The sequence below is a fragment of the Pseudomyrmex gracilis genome, unplaced genomic scaffold, assembly GCF_002006095.1.
Source record: "Pseudomyrmex gracilis isolate BER0280 unplaced genomic scaffold, ASM200609v1 scaffold_9, whole genome shotgun sequence".
Lineage (NCBI taxonomy): Eukaryota > Metazoa > Arthropoda > Insecta > Hymenoptera > Formicidae > Pseudomyrmex > Pseudomyrmex gracilis.
In genome coordinates, this window is record NW_018020593.1 from 1,240,999 (window position 1) to 1,260,770 (window position 19,772).

The 19,772-nt window shown below is 38.7% G+C and overlaps 1 protein-coding gene across 13 annotated transcripts in view; it reads right to left on the minus strand.

Annotated features, from left to right (window-relative positions):
* Positions 1-19,772, minus strand: part of LOC109861901 (glutamate receptor 1) — a 194,397-nt gene that overhangs the window by 9,549 nt on the left and 165,076 nt on the right. For all 13 annotated transcript variants that reach the window (XR_002251061.1, XM_020441749.1, XM_020441787.1 and 10 more), the window contains 9 exons: positions 6,907-7,039; positions 6,082-6,202; positions 3,802-3,966; positions 2,897-3,118; positions 1,691-1,798; positions 1,495-1,605; positions 1,279-1,393; positions 770-864; positions 16-239 (listed from right to left, as the gene is read on the minus strand). Coding sequence is in view for 12 of the 13 variants with exons in the window: in XM_020441749.1 (XP_020297338.1) it covers positions 16-239; positions 770-864; positions 1,279-1,393; positions 1,495-1,605; positions 1,691-1,798; positions 2,897-3,118; positions 3,802-3,966; positions 6,082-6,202; positions 6,907-7,039 (1,294 nt within the window). In the remaining variant the exon portion in view is untranslated. The remainder of the gene's footprint in view (positions 1-15; positions 240-769; positions 865-1,278; positions 1,394-1,494; positions 1,606-1,690; positions 1,799-2,896; positions 3,119-3,801; positions 3,967-6,081; positions 6,203-6,906; positions 7,040-19,772) is intronic.

Genomic DNA, 19,772 nt, shown 5'->3' on the forward strand with positions numbered 1-19,772 from the left:
GAACATTCTTTTTACCTCGATACAATGAACAGGACAATGGAAACTCCGATGTAGGAGAAAATAACGCACACCCAGATTTCTTTGCTCAGCGGATTCAGAAAGCTGAAGACTCCGGGTTTTTGTTTGACGGGCTTTTTTATCATGATGCTAATGCCGAGAGACATGAACGGTTTACTGAAATCGACCACGCGTTCCCGCTCGGAAGTGATGGTAAGAGGACCAATTGCTATATCGGCCTCCTGTAAATTAAAATATAAAATAATTTATATAAAATTGTCATTTAATGTGTTTGATAGCATTGCGATAGATTAATTTAATGATTTTTCTGCTTGTTTTTGTAATATCGACATTTTACATAAGTGTGCGTATTTACGCACACTTATGTAAAAGACGCAACGCAAAGCTTTAGCTAGCTTTTCGTTTACTCCGAGCTTCCATCAGATGGAGCCTCAAATCGAATGTAGACGATTGACGAACTTGCAAGCTCTGGGCATCTGGTGGAATAGCCACGAACTCGTTGTTGAACGATAAAACAGTTTCTTGTTTGTAGCTCTGACTGCGACTCAGGCGACGATCAATAGCTCTCTTATCTCTTTCTCTTTCTCTCTCTCTCTCTCTTTCTCTTTTTCTCTGGAAGCTCGGAGGTTCAATTACTTCGAGGCGTATTTTTGTATGAACTTTCGAGGAGCTCCGCCGAGTTTCGGTAAAGAAACATAACGTTCCTCGCGTCCACAGACGTGACGAATACAACGAAATTACTGAAACTCACCTTTCTGATAAGCTCGCCAATCATGCCGTCCCAACCACCCGGTACATCGATGTTCTCCGTACCGTATTTCTGATCCTTCACGATCCGTAGCTCGTCTGAAAATTTGTAAGAAAATATTTTACAAGGAGCGCGCGCGCGCAAAACAGCATTTCTTCCGCGAAACTTTTTCCATTATCGATTCCGCGCGCGCGGAAGAGGCTTCGTTACGTCTTTCAGGTACTTGTCAAGAGCGCCGGAGCTGACTTTGGCAAATTTTGCTCGTGTTAAAAGTAATTCTTGCTCTTGTGCGAGTTAAATAAGAGTCCTTAGCATTAATAATTGGAAATTAGTTGAAAACCACATCGGAGAGAAAGCATTGAAACAAACTGCGCAGTCTCACTCTTTCTTTTCCGTCGTAATTTTATATGCCGTACTATTATAAAAGTGATAGACATTAAATAATATTCCAAAAAGAAGCAAGAGAGCTGCTATGTATAATACATTGATTTTATAAATTACTATAAACTTACATGATATACCCAACTTCTTGGCAATCATGTCGGCTAAGTCCTTGCAATATCCTTCGTAAATGTCATTCCCGATTAACGTTTCACTTGGATCTTTTTTCATTAAATAAGGCGGTTCCTGTATAAATCAAAATTATAATTTTGATATACAGTGTTTTTTATCATGCGTATATAGGAGAATTAACAAATTCACTAACACGCCTCATCAGTTTTACTCACCAGTATAGTGGTGACAATGTAAGTTTTATTCTTTTCGATTTCATGCGGACGAAGTCGCACATATTTTGCGGCTATTGCTTGAAAACCAGTCTCGTCAGTCCACTCGGCAACCTGCAACAATAATATGCTTATATTCACAAAGCAATAATATAAAATCATATTTTATATGTAAAATGATAAAAATACGAAGACTTACTTTTACCATGGCGCTGTTGACAGTCATCTCGACGACGTGAAGCGTGTAATTCTGTCGTCGGCCATCGTCGTTGAACCGTATCTCTCCTGTTAACCCTTCAATCTCAACCTGTGAGCAAATATGCATTTTACGTTGCAATGAAGTAATAAACGTTACATACGTATTTTTACATATTGACGTACATTATAGCAAGGAAATAAAAGAAAATATGTAAAAATGACTAAAGAACTGTGTTTCTAGAAAAAGTTTTTAAATTTAATAAAAAACAAGATAAGATACACATTATTATTGGCAAAACACAAAGATTGTATATTGTCATCCTTTAAATTTTATTCTAAAAGTCACAGTAATCTTCAATATTTTATTATACTTTTTCGCTGTTATACAGAAAGATTTGCTAGAATAACAAGAAATAAGTTATATGACCAGCAAGAAACATTTGCTAAGCTTATTGAGATTTCTGGCGTAACGTAAAACGTTTTGTTGATAAAGCAAAAATTCAATTGACTCAACAATTTATTTTGCTGGCCATATAATGGAAATAGCAAGTCGTTTTTGAAAAACTTTTAAATCAAATCAAAGGTAATGATTCAAAAAAAAGAAGCGAAGTAAAAAAGTAACGGCACATATACGTAAAGCCAGAATGACGAAGAACTATTTGACGCGAACGTAGGAATTCTGTTGGAGTCGGAATAACCGCCAATTACTGTCAAGAGCAGAGATGCGTCGAGAAGGGTCCGTGGCAATTTCAGTCGCCACGGTATTTCGCAACGTATTGAGTATTCTATCCTTTAGATCGTGTCTCGAAAATTTGAGAATAAATTACATGTTGTGGTCAACGCATGACTGCGTATTGTTATTCGCATTATTGCAATACAAAGTCAAATAATGAAATATCATGTTATTTACTACTAATACATATCCATTAAATAGAGGCAATCAATAGCATAAATTTGAAATGTAATATTCGGTAGGTTACATTAATTTATAATATATTTACTTAATTTAATGTAACAAACCGGCAACACTGTAATTGTACATGATAGGGTATACTCTTAATTATATACATATTATATACATATATATATATATATATATAAGTAAATATAAAAATATATCCACACCTACATATACTTAATTTTGCTCCGTCATGAAAATATTATGCGTGCTGCATCTTATTCTTATTAATGGGATTAATCTATTCACCTTTCTCAAAAGTCTCGAGATTTTGTCGCCATATTCCCACGGAGTCACCCAGTTGCGATTGTTGTAACAGTCCAAGGCTTTCTTTTCCGTTCCGTTTGTCGGCTGATTACTGCCCGGAGTTCCTATCCGTCTTGTGCTATTTTTATCGGTTCTTTTTCTCAGAAACTTATTAAAGGCCTCAACCAGGACGAACACGGCGTCATACATCAGAGCGGCTTGCGCCTAATTTTGACATATGTGCGACAAATTACTTCCACGTACAAGTGTTAATTGCAAACAGTAACAATGTTTTCGCAAAGCAGTATACTTGTAACACAAAATTGTATTGTCATGCATCAGATAAGGTTTGTTTTTTATCAGATCCGTTCAAAGATCTGAGAAAAAAAAAGTGAATACTCGATGGAGTCATTAGAAGGAACGCGTGAAACACAGTCGACACGACACGGTCGGACGGGCGGCACTTTATAAACACGCTGAAAAGTCCAAGTTTCTACATGCGGGTGCAGTTTAACAAGTTTGGGTCTCAAGCCGCTGTGCACACAGGGACGCGCGAACGGCGCGGCGCGCGTTCGCTTGCCAACAGATCGACACCCGCTCGACGATTCTTGTTTGATTCTCATTCCTCGTACAAAAGTTTCGTTGTCGTCGTCGTCGAAAGCGACGAAGAAACCTGGAAGAAATATTCGATTCACTCGGGAGAGGAGAGGGAATCGTCGAGAAGTGCTCTGAGGATTTCGTGCGGTGAGTAGTTTTCTCCCTGGACACCGTGCCGTATAGCTGGCGAGAAGCCGAGTCGGCGACACAGAGATAGGAGAGCGAACGTAAGAAAAAAGAAACGATGAAGTCTCGCAGGAGTAACGAGCGCCGAGGAGAGAAGAGATACGTGCGGCTATGTGTATACGTACGGAAATGGATTCACGACCGGCGCCTTGAAACGTGTTGGGATCCATGCGATGCCAGCCGGCCAGGAAGTCCTTGACGTGAGGTCGAGTGGCATCCACGATGCGAAAGCCCGTGATGTTGATGGCGCCGTACTCGATCACTTCGCTCTCCCATCGGTCGTCCATTATCTGATTACAGCGAAGCACACGCGATATCGATATATATATATATGTATATATATATATATATGTATATATATATATATATATATATACACACATCGACACACACACACACACACACACACACATAAGAAGAAAACTCAACAATGTCTGCGTCGAGCAAAGTAGTATTATTTTAGTTCGCTCCGTCGGATAAAGATTCACCGTTTTAAAGCTACTCTTCGTCTTTCGGCGTACCAAAGAGATACAGTGTATAGTTTTGTGAAAAGCGTCCGCTCCCCCTCGACAACGAGGTCCTTGATCTTTTCCCCGCATCTTTTAAGTCGACTCGACGATGGGCACTCGAGTCACTGCAATATTATTACGGCGCGTTATTACCGCGTTTCCTTTGTGCCCTTATGAAAAACGTAATAGGACTGACGTCTCGATTCCAACTGAGACCAACTGCATTTAATTGTTCGAGAAGCTCGAATGCAGCTGCCGTTTCAGTTTTACGTTGATATTGCATTGTTACTTGCATATTATGCGCGGCGAAAACCTCGAAACGGTGAAAAGCTCGGTGTTCGTGTTAACGCCCGGCAGTTTCTTCCGAACGACCGAACGGCGAAGGCAAAGGAGGCAAGAAGTGAGAAAATTGATACGTTTGCACCGAGGCGCGCGTACTACTCGTGAGCGCGTATTACGCTCGCGAAACGATAAGTCCAATTACAATTGCTATTACTTATTTTCGTTATCATTAAACTAACGAGCAAAGTATAGAAAACAGGCATGTGCGCCAGTACTGGCAACAATATGGTTTTCAAAGAAACAATTTTGAAAACGGTATGAATACGGCACTTATATGGAATGAAACTAATAATATTCGGTATGCGATTGCAAATGTTATTAGACCACGTATTGCGCGACCTATCCGTCCGATCCGTCCGTCACTTTACTACTGCGCGCGGCCATCTACCATCATCCATCAACCGACTAGAGATAATACATTGCCGCCATTAATGTTGTGTACGTGTTTAACTTCGTTGCGAATGAGTCCGGTGCATTACCAGTTTAATTTGTCGGGTTTGATATCATCGCGTTCGCCATTGCAGCGTTGACTTTTGAACTTCTGCATTTGCGGTTTGGAGAGCGGATAAAGTTTTGCAATATCAAACATCGCGTCGGTTGTTCGACAACTATCAGGTTTTTAGATAGCTTGAAGCGCAAAACAGATTAACGCGGCGCGAAAATGCGAGAGAATAAATAATACGATTATATGTGGAAAAAAAATTACACAAGTAATTATAAACCAGAGAAAGTAGAATTAAATCAAGTAGAATAATGTAATGCAAATGCAGAAAGAACAAAACTTATTTTTGAGATACTTTTTAACTAATCAATAAATATAAGAAAAGCAAAATTTTTTACAAATATTATTACTGGTCGTTGTGAGTTTTCATATAAAATAACAAACGCAGAGAAACAGAGGAAATATGAGTCGCAAAAGAAACAGCAAAATATTGAAAATGGCAAAAGGCAGAAAAATGTGAGAATCGACATGTCAAGGTAACGTAGTAAGCAACCATTTGAAGAACGACGCGATAAATGACAATGGCATGTCTCTTAGAGAGACAAAACTGGATGTACATACATGCAGGTATATACAATTATCTTCACCCATTGCTGGGAATGTAATGCCGCCCTGCTCTTCTGCAGCAACTCGTTGGAAGCCGCTAAACACAAGCAAACTGTCCTCTAAATTCTAAAGTACGGCGTAGACATCACCGAAGATCTTGCCTCTTCCCTCCTTCTCCTTCGCCTCACGACCGAGCGCTTCGTGTCAGTTTGAGCGACGCACAGTTTCTCTCCGGTTGTTTCGAAAATTTCGCCATGTTGCGAATTAATCCGTCATTCCGTTATAATGCAGACGGTATACAAGTTAGTGCACTAGTGCACTCAGGCAGAACAAAAGTCATTGTTTCGCTTATCACATTTGCCGAATAAAAAAGTTCACAGGTGATTCTAATGTAAGTGGTAGAATCGTCATTTACACCAGACAGGCAAAAATAATATTTGATAAATAAAAGAAATGTAGTACAATATTATGAGGGAATTCGAAGGAATAATTTTTGGTTTACTTACTAAGCCACTCAGCAGATAGTGATACGTTCTCTTTCCTAAAGCTACGTCCCTCACATGACTCACGACGATATCCTTCGCCATATCCGTTGGGCAATCGAGAACGACGTATTTGTTGCTCCATCTAAAATAGTTTCAACGTTGTTTTGAGATTAGCTATCCGCGGTAAATAAAAGGTAACATTTGGCGACGTTGAATTTTCTCTATCGGAAGAGAGTGACAAGTCTGGTTGCGCGGTAGTGCACGATGTAATTCACGCGTTGCGTTAATGCGCGCGCGCGCGCGCGCAGCTTTGTCGCGTTTGATCGATGCACATCGCGGAGTTTCCATGCTCATTTCGTTTGTAATAATTGGATATTGTATGGCAATTTGCGATAACGCTGTTGTGTTTTCGGTAACTACTATGCTCGACCAATTCAGACCGCGATGGCAATTACTCGCTGTTGTTGATTACTTGCATAGCGCAAATGCGTAGCCGCTGGTGAATTGTAGCGCGAGCACGTCAACTCGTGTTGTGATCAAACTTATTCGTCACACCGCTGGTATGCTATTTGCAAATATATTGTAATATTAAAAAATATAACAGATATATTTATATACATATATATATATATATATATATATATATATATATATTTGTGGAATATTAGCGAGCATTGTGAATAGAAGAAAATTAATATTACTCTTCTGCGTCAATATAAAGAGAGAAAAAATCTTGAAAGCTCTTGTGCAAACCAATACTTTGAATCTTTTAAACATCTATTATTCTTATAGAAAAGTGTCATATAGATTTTATATGCATGGTAGTATTTCAGTCAAGACACTCACCGACTAAGTTCCTCTAGACTGCGTAGAAAATCGATCGCTTCTGACATATTCTGTATTCTCTTGACAGTTTCAACTTGAAAGGACTCGTTGCCTGGTTTCAGCCCTTGATAAATCTGCTGCAGCCTGAGTAATCCTGAAACCCACAGGCGTTTAATTAAATTATAGGAAACACTTATATACACATGCGCGCCGTGTGCGCGCGCTGTACAGGTTCGACACACAGAGCTCGGGTTACCACTCGTCGACGTGTGCGCATCTTCCGAAAATTACATACGCACGATTGCGCGTTACATAGACCATGTCGTAATTCATTGGCAGCCTCTGTTCAGTCTGCGGTTTCTCGCACGGTATGAAATATTGCCTGTCTACGGAGCTGCGCCCTCTAAGTTATAGAGAATGTCGTAGACCGTTCGATTTGAAACCGCCTCATATTTTCGGCAGCCGACAAAGTTTAATCGCGTCATAATGTATCGCCACACTTATGACATTATGCACATGTGACTCTCGTTGTTAGTATAATGTCAAAAGTGCAATACATTATCGCGGTGTACTTAAGAAAATTCGTATAATTGTATACAAGCAAATATATTGTATTAAATTTGTTGAAAGTAATGCAATGTAAAAATTGCCGAATTCATGAGTACCTATTTGCAATCTCTACAAATATTCTAATATTCACAGATCTGTGAATGTTCACAGTTCCACTCGACTGTACAAATACATGCATATTGCATGCCACTGTTTCTGGCGAATACACCGAATTATTCGAATTATGTGCACTATGTTATTGTGAGATATGATCAAATATCAGTAGACGTTCACGTGCACGTGCGCGAGCAACAAGGGCAACGAGCTGCGGGACAGAATTCACAGAGTAGATTCTGATCGGACATCTCGTAAATTCATGGTGGAATCTATGGCGTGATTTGTCGCAAAATGCAGAAACGCAATTTGTATATATAGCCGGCGTTTATTGCGTTCGGAAACTACGCCAACATCTTAAACATCTATCCGCGGCAAACGTCTACTTTAGGCCATTCGTACTGGCATAACAATGCGCTCGAACTCGTCGTTGGTTTTACGATTATGGCCAGCCGGTGTAAGTTATGACAACATATTGCACAACGTAGACGCACTGTGAGTTATGACGTAGAAAATTTTTGCCGGCGAGTTCGCATCGCAATCGAGAGATGAACATTTTTTTTATTGGTCGAGAAAATATCAGTGAAAAAAAAAAAACGATCGGCAAGATGCCGAACGGCGGTTTTGAATATCAGAGACTGGAAGAAGAACAGCTTGCGAGAGAAAGTCTCTCGGAAAAGAAATGTGAATAGAGTCGGTGCGTTTTGTGAGTAATATTTCTTGATAGATAATATCGCGAAGAAGAAGAAATATTTTAAATGACACGCGAAAATATGTAGTCGTACTATTTACATTATTATACATATATGCGACACTATATTTTATTTTAACCAAATCTAAATTATTTATTTTATTATGTATGACATATATGTTAAAAAGTGTGATGAATCTCTCTGCTGCTTATTATATAATAAAAATTCTGACAGAGACGAAAAGTAATAATATAGATTAATGTGGCGCCGGAGGATACGGAAAACATGATGTAGAAAAACATATCTGGTCCTATCGCCATATTTTTTTTCTGCCGTCACATGTAAAAAGGATGACCAGGGTTAACGAGCGCGACTCTGCACACACACACACACATACATATATATATATATATATATATATATATACATGTCTGGTCGAACATTACAAAAGAGCTTGACATTTCGACAAGCGCTATTGGTTTCTCGCAAAAATTCCCACTTTACTCCCAATCCTTTCGACGCAATCAACCAAGATCTAAAAAGAGCTTCTTCTTGCGCGACAATTGCCTACGTGTTCTATATTTAAACAATTATTATTAATTGACAGATACAAAATTCCGATAATAAAATAATTTCTCTCTCTCTCTCTCTTTCTTTCTTAAATTTTCTTTAAATATATGTATCGCATATTTCGGAGAATATAAAAATATGATAGGGAGATAACATCTTGTACTGTGTCTTGTTACTATAGTTTTCTTTATTTGTACGTCATATCAAAACATGATTTTTCTAACATGAGATTGAAAGAACGAAGCAAAAATGATTCCGCGATGTCAGAATTTGACTGCGCCAGAGATTAACATGACAAACTGTCGTGTCGCGTCACTGATTGAACGTACCAAACTGTGCATCGAAGTAACGGACATTTTAATTACGAATTTATGTTGTCTCGTCAAATTTCAATATGTATTAAATTTCTTTGTGCGACCAACGTCGCAACAAACTCTCTCTCGCGTTTCATTGAACGCACAATTCGTTCGATATATCAAGAACGTGGTTATAAGCTACCTTGTTATATATAACGTGTGTCGAGCACCTGCGTGTGTATAACTTGTGTGCACACGATCCCTTTAGTCATTATAACCGAGTCCTGGTAAGTAGAGACGCTGGTAATCGCGGCGCCAGGCTTTGAAGCCCCCCAACGCTCGTTTGTAAAGCGTACGTGTGCACAATATCCGTATCGTCATGAGATACAGATCTACACGTGTGTGGAGTATAAATAATGATTTGAAATTTCACAGAACTCTCGCAGCTTACAGAAGCAGAGAAGCTTTGATGTGTCGTTTCATCCAGCGCGACAACAATTTCGAGCAGTGACTTCTATATGTATATATACATATATATATATATATATATGTCATGTGTGCTTAGGATATTTATCTTATTACGAGAAGTTTTCTTTATAATCATTTAGCGATGTTAAAATGGTCAATAAGGCATTTAAAAAGTGATAAAGGTTGACTAAATAATATTCTCTCTCTTTTTCTCTTTCTCTCTCGATTTGCTTGGAAAAAAGATTGACTTAAATCAATAAGATACGGGTGCGTGAGTAAAACCGTGAGAAGACATGCAGTCCAATTGTACTCGGTGACATTTAATACGTTCCAAATCACGAATCGATCTGTCGACTTCCGTGTCCCGTTGTAGTTACGAGACAACTAATTATCGACGCGTAGCTAACGTCAATCGGCAGGTTCGAAAACGAAAAGCCAAAAGAGAATGAAACTGCACATACCAGTGTAGCGCGCGCTTTCCGACGACTGCAATATATTCGCAAGTCTCTCTACGCAAACTGTACTACTATTGTAATACATATTATTTTATATATCAGGTAGATTCGAATCAATTTCTTCGAGTTGAAGTTTACTCTTGAATTCTAAGAAAAGTTTTCCAAAAAGTAGATAATTGAAAAACTAATTGCGTAAAACAATCTTCGAGTAGAAAGATTCTTCAGACTTTTCTCAATTGGCATATTTAGCTTCAGCGCAGTTCGCAGTTCTCATTTGATTTGACTTTCCTTGTACTTATATACAACCGATGTATATAATAACAATTATAGCGCAATATAATAAAAATACGGTTGTACATATATCACATCTATTTGCAAGTTATTGTAAACCAGAAGTTTAGCGGGAAAAGTTTTTCCTAATTAGATTTACTTTATCTCTTTATTAAATCGATTCGAAGTTTGAACAATTTTTTATTGTTTTATTGTTAAAATATACACTCAGCAAACTTAGGATAGATTAAAATAAATTTTTTTACACACACACGCACATATAAGCACAGAAATATTAATAATGTGACAAGAAATTAATCGATCGCAATAAAGAGTTTAAAAATTGTATTTATTTATGTTTAATTTTATGTTTGTATATTAATGTGAAAAGTTTTTTTCTTTGAAAAAGAACTGTTTAATATTTTTTTCTGCGTAAAAGATCGTTATTGAAGGAGTTCGGTTGAGAACTTTTTTCTCGCAGCGGTCCCCCGGGACTCTGTTGTAACCAATAAATGCCTCAATAAGCTTTTTATTAGATAACTATGTTCGCGAGCGTGATAATTCGATTCTGGCGTCTCGTATCTTTTGTTGTTATGTTTCTCTTAAGTGCGACGTTGTTGGTACAAATACACGCCGCCATTTCTTCTCGTCCGTTTCTCGTAACTTATTTTTGCCCAGTTTGCACTAAATAGAAGTCGGAACTGCTTTGGAGCGGTTCAGTTCAACACAACCTGCACTACACTATTTCCTAACTTCGACGTTAAGCTTTTTTTTTTGCGCAAACTTCAGTCCTGTTCTTTGCAATTAGCGTCGTTCTCATCGTATCGACTGTGAGATCCGTAATTTCACTCTCGAATACAGAAAGAAAATATATGGGTCTGAGATCTTACACGAAATTACATAATATATATTAAAATTAATAAATAGCATATATGTATATTCTGTCTCTTATCACACAAATTCGGAAATAAGTAATTAGGCAATCTCTTTCTTAATTACTACCTAATTAAGTTTCTTGAATTATTCATTAATATATTAACATATATTTAATAATCTATCATTTATTAAAGAGTATTTTAAACAGTTTGTAACGTTCATCTAGTTTTATACAGTACCTATACACATCTAGCGCGCGCATGACGATGATGTACTAATTTCTTCGTATTGCAGAAGAACAGTCACATGTAACGCGACAACATCCGTGTACAGACGCGGACACAACCATCCGCGACCGCATAGATGTCCCTTGGGCAGGCACGCGAGAGTCAGTTTAGTGCGGTGCGCATGCAATCCAGTCTCTGCATCCTCGTATCAGGAGGATGGCCAGCGGTTTCTCGTGTCGCGTACTTCCAGAGGAAAATGCCGTCGAGACTGCCGGAAACTAACATCGCGATGGAGAAACAAGCAATGCGCCGTCCCTACAATGCAACAGGATCGACCGATGTCTGATTGTATCTACGACGAGCTGAGCTTAAAGCGGAACACGTCTTGTTAGGCGCGACGGACACGGAATAAAGTCTTCCCTTATCGGTTGTCTTTCGAAATTTGTGTGCTTTTCTTGAGACGCTTTGTTTTCTCATCACGTTTACATGAATCACGATCTGCTCTCGCGATCTTTTAGAGATCAACATATTCTGAAAGTTAATAAAAATCAAATAAAAGTTAAAATAAATATGTTATGTTAAAAATAAGTAATGTGTTCATGGTTGTTAAATTAATGATTATTATGTTCGGATAGAAATTATTTATTTATAATATTGATAACATTATTGCAGTTAAGAGGGTTTTTCTGTTATTCGCGCATTTATTCGCGCTTATGCGAAAAATAGGAGTTTTATAGAGCACCTTGTATAAAATGCGGCTCACAAAATACAGAAATACGATGCATCCCTATGTGTAACTCGATTTTATCGAGCGATCTTTCGTACGTGATCGTGAGTACAATTTTAAATAAAACCCCGCCTCTCTCCACTGCAATGCGTTTCTAGCAAGCTATATCAAAAGTTTCGAGAGCTTTTGTAGATATAAAATTCTCTAATTTTTAATTAATGTTAAATATATTTTTGAACATTGTCCGACAGTGCTAGTATGTTTAATTTTCTAACGCAATTATCTCTAAAATTACTTACTACTTTAAACGATATTAACGAATGTCGTCATGAGCACTTGAGTGGATTTTCACCTCGGACTAAGGGTCTGATTAAAGTCTGCCTCCATATCTTAACCACGACGGACCGTTTGAGGTAACATCTGTGGCAGACACGTCACTTCAACGGAGACCCTGAAGAGACCGTCGAGACGGAATAACGGAGGTCGGTCTGATTAGCGTGTCCTATCACGTAATCGTCCTGAAGGCAATCTCTAATACCTTTGTCTGTTCTTAATCTCGTACACCGTTCGCCTTTAAACTAAGCCAGTAGACCCACAAAAGACAGGAACTGACGGATAAAACGAAAAGAAGGACGAAACCGGCGAAAGAATCCGCGGCTTCTTTTTTTTTTCTCATACTTTTGTCGCGACATCAGTGCACAAACTTCGAGAAGAGAAACCAGACTACCGGCAGATATTCGAGACTTCCATCTCGAAGCATATTGGTTTTCAGTTACTTAATAGCTACCATCCGGATTACGACGTCGAATATATAATATATAGTTTGGTAAATTCTGTGCTCCAACGGGGATACATTATTCATCATTGCCGTATTGATTCGAAAGCCATCACTATCTGCGACTAGCAGTAATGCATGAGTGATTCCATCATAGAGCATAGGATGCTAGATGCAACGCTTTATCGCTTCCTCTCCCTGTATGCGCGTTCGTGGCCAAACAGTCAACCAGCGAGACGGTAAACAAGTAGAAGTAGTTCGATACTTCAGGATGCACCCGAGTGGTGCATGTAGAAAAAAATGGAAGAAAACTCATTAAGGCGTATTTCCTACACATGTTGATGATGGTCCAAGTATCTATTTAATTGCTTTCAAATGTTTCGAGATTTTTCAAGTTTTCGAAACACGATCGCGCGAATAAATTGATTTTTTTCCGCTTTCCTCAAGCGCATACCAGATTTTTTTTTTTTTTTACCAATCCCGGAGACTGTGGAGTAGGTATTCAAATAACTGAAAAAAAAAAACCGAGCTTCTACGAAAAACAAGCGGCGGAAAGTGCCCGGCCGTTAGTATCGACGGCTCTCGAACGAGTAGCTGTATTCGGTTCGGGTGAAAATTGCGAGCGAGGTATCAGTTTGAGTGCCATCACTGGCTGTCGCCCGATGCGATCGATCACTATCCGCCCGGCCCGCTCGTTCACACTCGCGATAAAGATGCCGCGCGGAGCAAAGTGGTAGCAGGTGTCGTGTGGCGTCCACCTGCACACCACGCGACCGATCAGACTTATTATCTTCGGATACATGTTCAAAACAAGAGTTCGGTTAATAACCGCGCGACTACACGATTTTCCAGTCGTTTTTAATTAACATTATATTCGTTCAAAATCGCGCAATGAGCACGAAATAATCATCGCGAAAAATAAAATGAACGAGACGCATGTGCGAATGGAAAAAATTCAGAGAGATACATAAAGAAACGCGTCTTTTCATAAATGTGTTTTTATCAGCGCGGAGCGGTTTCTGTTTCTCGTTCTTCCGGCAAAATCGCTTTTCGTAACGTTCGTTATAGAACTTTGTCGTTGATGGCGCGCGGCAAATATTTACGTCTACCGCGTGTGCGTTCCCGCCGCAATTGCCGAGTTTGCGGGGTAATTGGAATAGAACCGCGAAAACTTTCGTGCAAACGTTAACGTCGGACTTTGCCGGGCGCGGTCACTCACGCCAAACGACAGATTGGCTGCGGAAATACATTATAAATATTCATGCAAATTTCTCAACTTATAGATGTTTATTCGTAGAAATGTAATTATGTAGTATTGGAAATGAGTTGCGTGTAAACATATCGTTCTCAAAGATGAAACCAATACTCTGTAATATATATGTGTCTACACATATATTTATAGATATTTTAGGTGCATGCCCCTATGTATATATAGTATCCATTTGACGTTTTAATTTTAATTTTATTTTTTGAACATGTGTGAGTGACTGTTTTTTTAAACGTTGCATTGAACAATTCGTACATATATAAATTATTTAACTCCATCAACTTATTGTATTAAAAATTTCATGTTTACTTTTTAATTTAATTTGTCTTATTATTAGATTTGCATTGATAAGGATCGAATCCCCGGTCGAAACGTATGTACATTTTCATTAATAAAACTTATGGATTTCAACACACATACAACCGTGTTTGCTGCTCCTATTGGCCTTTACATCTTACATTTTGTGTGTGTGTGTGAATCTATCTTATATATAGTATATATATTATAGTAGATACATACGTATATATATTTATAAATTTACAGAAACTCTGTATATACGTTAAAATATATCTATAATCTTCGATGTAACTTAAAAGATATCAAGCGCATCTTTTTCGATTCTTCAGCACAGAGACAGGATGTATCCCCAATGCCATTACATGCTCCATTTTATTTACGACCGACGACAATCGCCTCGAGTGTATCGTGCGATTAAGTTCATCGATTTCTCGGATCGTTCTCTCTCCAAATGGGCTGGCTGATCTTTCAGCCACACAAATCGAGCGTGCCAGAAACTCGATCGACTCTGGCAAGTTGAGAGTCGGAGTGCTTCTGCTCTCGTTTCGGAATCGGCTATCTGCTTGCTGCCGGTAATTTCCATTACCGGACAGAATACGCGGCGCCTAGACACGATATATCCATTTTGTATATTCGACGATTATATACATCGGCAAACGCGATATATATTCGCGCTTGCCGCGTGCCGAGAATTTTGCGATTCAACGATACACCGCGCGCCCCTATGTTCGATATTTATCGCCGCGGCCCGACGCTCTTATAACATAAAATTCCGATACGTAACGCGTCGCTTCCTTTTTCTCCTTTTCCCAGACTGTCCTGAATTCCGCGCATTCCGACAATATTCGAATCCACCTCGTAAACTGGTAACGTTCGACGGAACATTAAACGTCAATTTAGTCCGTAAACTAATTCGCAGCTGCACGTTGAATTCATTAGATTGCACACACGCGTATCCGCGAACGCGTTGAAAATAATATACGCTGTCGCGTGCAAGTTTCAAAATCTTAAGTTAAAATTAAATTAAATGACAAACGTGCAGAATAACAGAGAACGGACCACTAATTTTCCTTTGTGTGAAACTTACGCATTCGTTTTCACAAATAATTCTAGCGTAAAGATTTATACCGAGAGAGAAAGAGAGAGAGAGAGAGAGAGAGAGAGAGAGAGAAAAAGAGCCGCGATTTCCAACGCGAAATTTACTTTCCTAAATTTTGTGCAGCTGCCTATAATTGCTGACGAAAGTAGGAAAGCACGGTTACGTTCGCGCACAGCATTCGTCATACTCTGTTTTTTCACGGTTATTTCCACTGGATGGCTTATTTGTATTTTCGTAATTCTACGATGAATGCCACACGAATACTAACGATATGTGTATTTTCCCATGCTTTGTGTTTCCCTATCCTCTATTAGCGCTACGTGGAAATTAACCGGACGTTCACTCCTGCATTTTCAACGAATGCCAAACTGCGGCTTGAATTTCAAATGTTAATGATCAACTTTCTCTTTATTTTCCACCGTGTTGTTTGTTACCCCCCAAGTATGTGTTTGTGCTATCTTTCAAAGGCATCATCATCGTGTGTCCATATTTGTTCCCAATTAATGAGCCAAAATCATCAAGAAGAACGTGGAAAATTGACTAAGGCATCAATTAAACATTAGCCAATATTTATTTTATATGTGATATGCATGTCTATTTGTAAGATCGATAAATATAGTTACTGGTTTAACTAACTAAATACATATTAAATTACCAAATAGTTTAACACATACATTAAATATCGCAATTTATCGTATTATATTATACATGTTTACGTTGAGTAGAAAACTAACTATAATAATATAGATGTGCAGCTATAATTTTAGATAATTTTAGATATGATTAAAAAATTACCTTCAAAAATACAATTTTTATCTACTTTTATATCTACTTGTATAAAATATATTATGTGTCTTATATAGTATAGTATGTATATGTAGTATATTGTAGCTGTGTAGGTTTGCAGTGTTTTAAACTTACATAAAATATTTTATTCCATAAGATATCTTTATAATGCGGCACAAAATTACAAAAAAAAAAAAAAACAAATTATTAAAATACAATAAATGTACAGGTACTTCAAAAAGAAAACCTCATGCTTCTTGTGCTCCTTCACTGATAAAATTAATTCTTTCTTCGTTTGTTATTATTACGCAAAAAATATATTTGAAAGGCAAGCTTGCCGCGTATAAAACGTCACAGCCGTGCGCTGTGTACGCGGACGTGACGAAATGCGACGAAAACAAAACCTCGTTGTTGCAATCCGACCGCGTTCACTCTTTCTAATTTTCTTTATGGTTGTTTCCCGATCGACAGTATACGTACACGCGCGATTTCGTGATTTGATCGGGGGGCGGGTCGCGCGTACCGTGTGAAAATTTGTCGCTCGACGGCCAGTATAGCGGCGGCGCGGTGCGACAGCGGCGACGTCGAATTTTCAATGAGCTCTCCATGAACGCGAAAACCAAATTCCGACTATCGGTAATCAGCTTTCGTACGCCGCTTTAACGCATGGGCCGACACAACGCGAACAACAGGCGAACGGACATTTCGATGAACGCCGAATTACGTGGCTCGTAATTAGTGCCGTTAAGCCGCACGATAATCACAGTGTATTGGTGTCACGTTGCAAACGCCACGAGAAAAAATATAAATTGTATATCTTGTAGCATTTATAATGTGTAATTAGATCCCGCGCATGCACGGTCGACCGGATTTGTAGCCTGACTGCTTAAAACTGTATACGCATATGCGGCTTCGCGAACGGCGACGGCATTAACACTTTGCTGCCGATATTCGCGTCTGTCCAATTACGAAATGATCGATATCAGGCGCATCGAGTTGTATTTTGCAAGAGCAATGTTGTTAAGATACAAAATATCATTACCATTGATTAGTTTTTCTTTGGAACGCAATCGCGCGACACCGCTTCGTACGTTTTACACGCAACAACGAAACGCGACTCGTTAAACGAACTTGACTCGCGTACACGCATGATGAAATTTTCTCGGGTGTCACCGAAGTTTTATTTATCGCCGCTCGGCAAATACAAACGCGCGACTCAAGCGACCATCATTTTCGAAAATAATTTAATCGACAGGTTGTCGATACGGAAATCGTCACAATGCAGCTGCGTCGCGCGTGCCGTTTTCTCTGTGTCATGGCGTTTTTGAGCGACGCAATTGTAACGCGAGCGCGATGCCGGCAAATTGAAACGGAACGGATCTGTGTGTTGATATATACATAGGGAGGAATATATATATATACNTCTACTGCTGTGTATTTATGTGTGTGTGCGCGTGTACACGTATATATATATATATATATATATATATATATATATATGTATATACACACACAATTCTCTCTCTTTCATTCTCTCACCATGGTCCGTTTGCGAGACCCGAAGGACAACCGGGAGGCCGGGTTAAACCCCGTTAAGCCTGAGTTAAACGCCATCATAGCCGACCATTATTGCGGCCCGCTTAGTGTCGCTCATGAAGGTAAATAGAATATTCCGTGCCAGCTGGGATCATTCGACCGTAGAAATTAATTCCATTCCTGCCAGAGTTTATCGTCGAGACACGAAGCCACACCGTACCGAACGAGTTGAGTAGCGTTCGCCAACCTACCGGTGAAGTTGAAGTTATTTTAATGGAAAAGTTTCGGGCTATGGCTCTTTCTCTCTCTTTCTCTTTCTCTTTCTCTCATCCTCTCTCATTCTCTCTTTCTCCTCTCACCGATTGATGCAACAGTTGAATGGACCAATTATAGAGAATATTGCCTTCGAACATCTCAGCCGAGAGACCGAGTCTCCACTCGTGAGATAAAGAAAATAACGGTGAATTATGGCGAGAAACAGCAAGAAAGATCGTAATGCTATTGTTATCGTAAATAAACGACTGTTCTTAGGCAGGAGATTTGCGACGCAAAAATATCCAGCTTCATAATCGCATATAATCAAAAATAAATATATCAATTTTCGATATAGTCAATATATTATTAATTATGAATATAGCGAATCTATATGAGATTGTGTGTCATAAAATATCGGAGCGTACCGAGACAGTAAAACGGGTAATTATGTGTCTCGCGGTACAACACGTTGCAATCACTGTTGCGTAACGCAATTTTTTATAAAATTGCTCTCGCTGTGTACTAATTAACAGAGATATTAATTAAAAATTTATCCGAGATGGTCGCGTGTGTAATTGACAGATTCGTGGATGAAGCCGCGCGCTTGTATAAAGTAAAACGTAAGCGCGCAATTATACAAGCCCGACGCGCGCAAAATAAATCGGTGAGAAATGTCGTCGAAGCGAAAAAAAATGAGACAGTCGCGCGAGTGTGTCAAAAGCGATTGTTTCGCGCGATTTTTTGTATTTCCGCTCGATTACTGATGTGTTTACTCAATGGATCGGGTAAAACCGTCGCGGAATTCGAATCGCAGAACGCACATAATATTCATTGTGATATTTGTTTATAAGAATTAGATTCTACAACACAAGCTTTCTGGAAACTTAAAAAAAAAGTGAGACAAAAGAGTCATCTCAAGATAATGTTACAAAATAGACGGAAATAAATAAAATAAAATTTATACTAGAAATGGCAAACTATATTGTGTTATTAAAACTTCAAGTACTTTCCTTGATCACAGAAAGTAATTCGCTTTTTCGCGACAAAGTAATTTTACACAATTCCGGACTCAAACAATAAACAAACAAACTCTTTCTGGAGGACAGTTTTCCAACAAAGATTGTTTGCAGTCTCGTTTCCATGATCTAACTAGTTGTAGACTACTAAGCGTACGGGGTGCTCGCGTAGTCGAGACGTAACAATTTGCTCGTCAACGAAGTAAACGCGGCTGGAATTACCGATGTGCGAATGTCGACGGGCGCGCGACTAATTTCTAACACGTACGCACGCTCCATCTTCATTTTTCATTGTAACTGCAGCAGCGACTCTGAAGGGATGCAACTTGTAATAGCCGTAATAGAGCTCGACGTTGATATCTTCGTCGCATTAGTTTTACACTTTCGAGCAGCAGCTACGTGAATATTACGCGTGTTGAAAAAGTATTAATACAATTACACGGAAAGTAAAACTGCGAACAAATTAAATGTTTATCAAATTTATAACGTAGGTATGTTGCAATATTATATTTTGTTAACATGATGCTTCATTACGATCTTTCTGCGCGTGGTATTTAAAATGAAAAAAAACGACGTGAAATATTTTATCGTAGTATTAAATTTTGTTTTCAA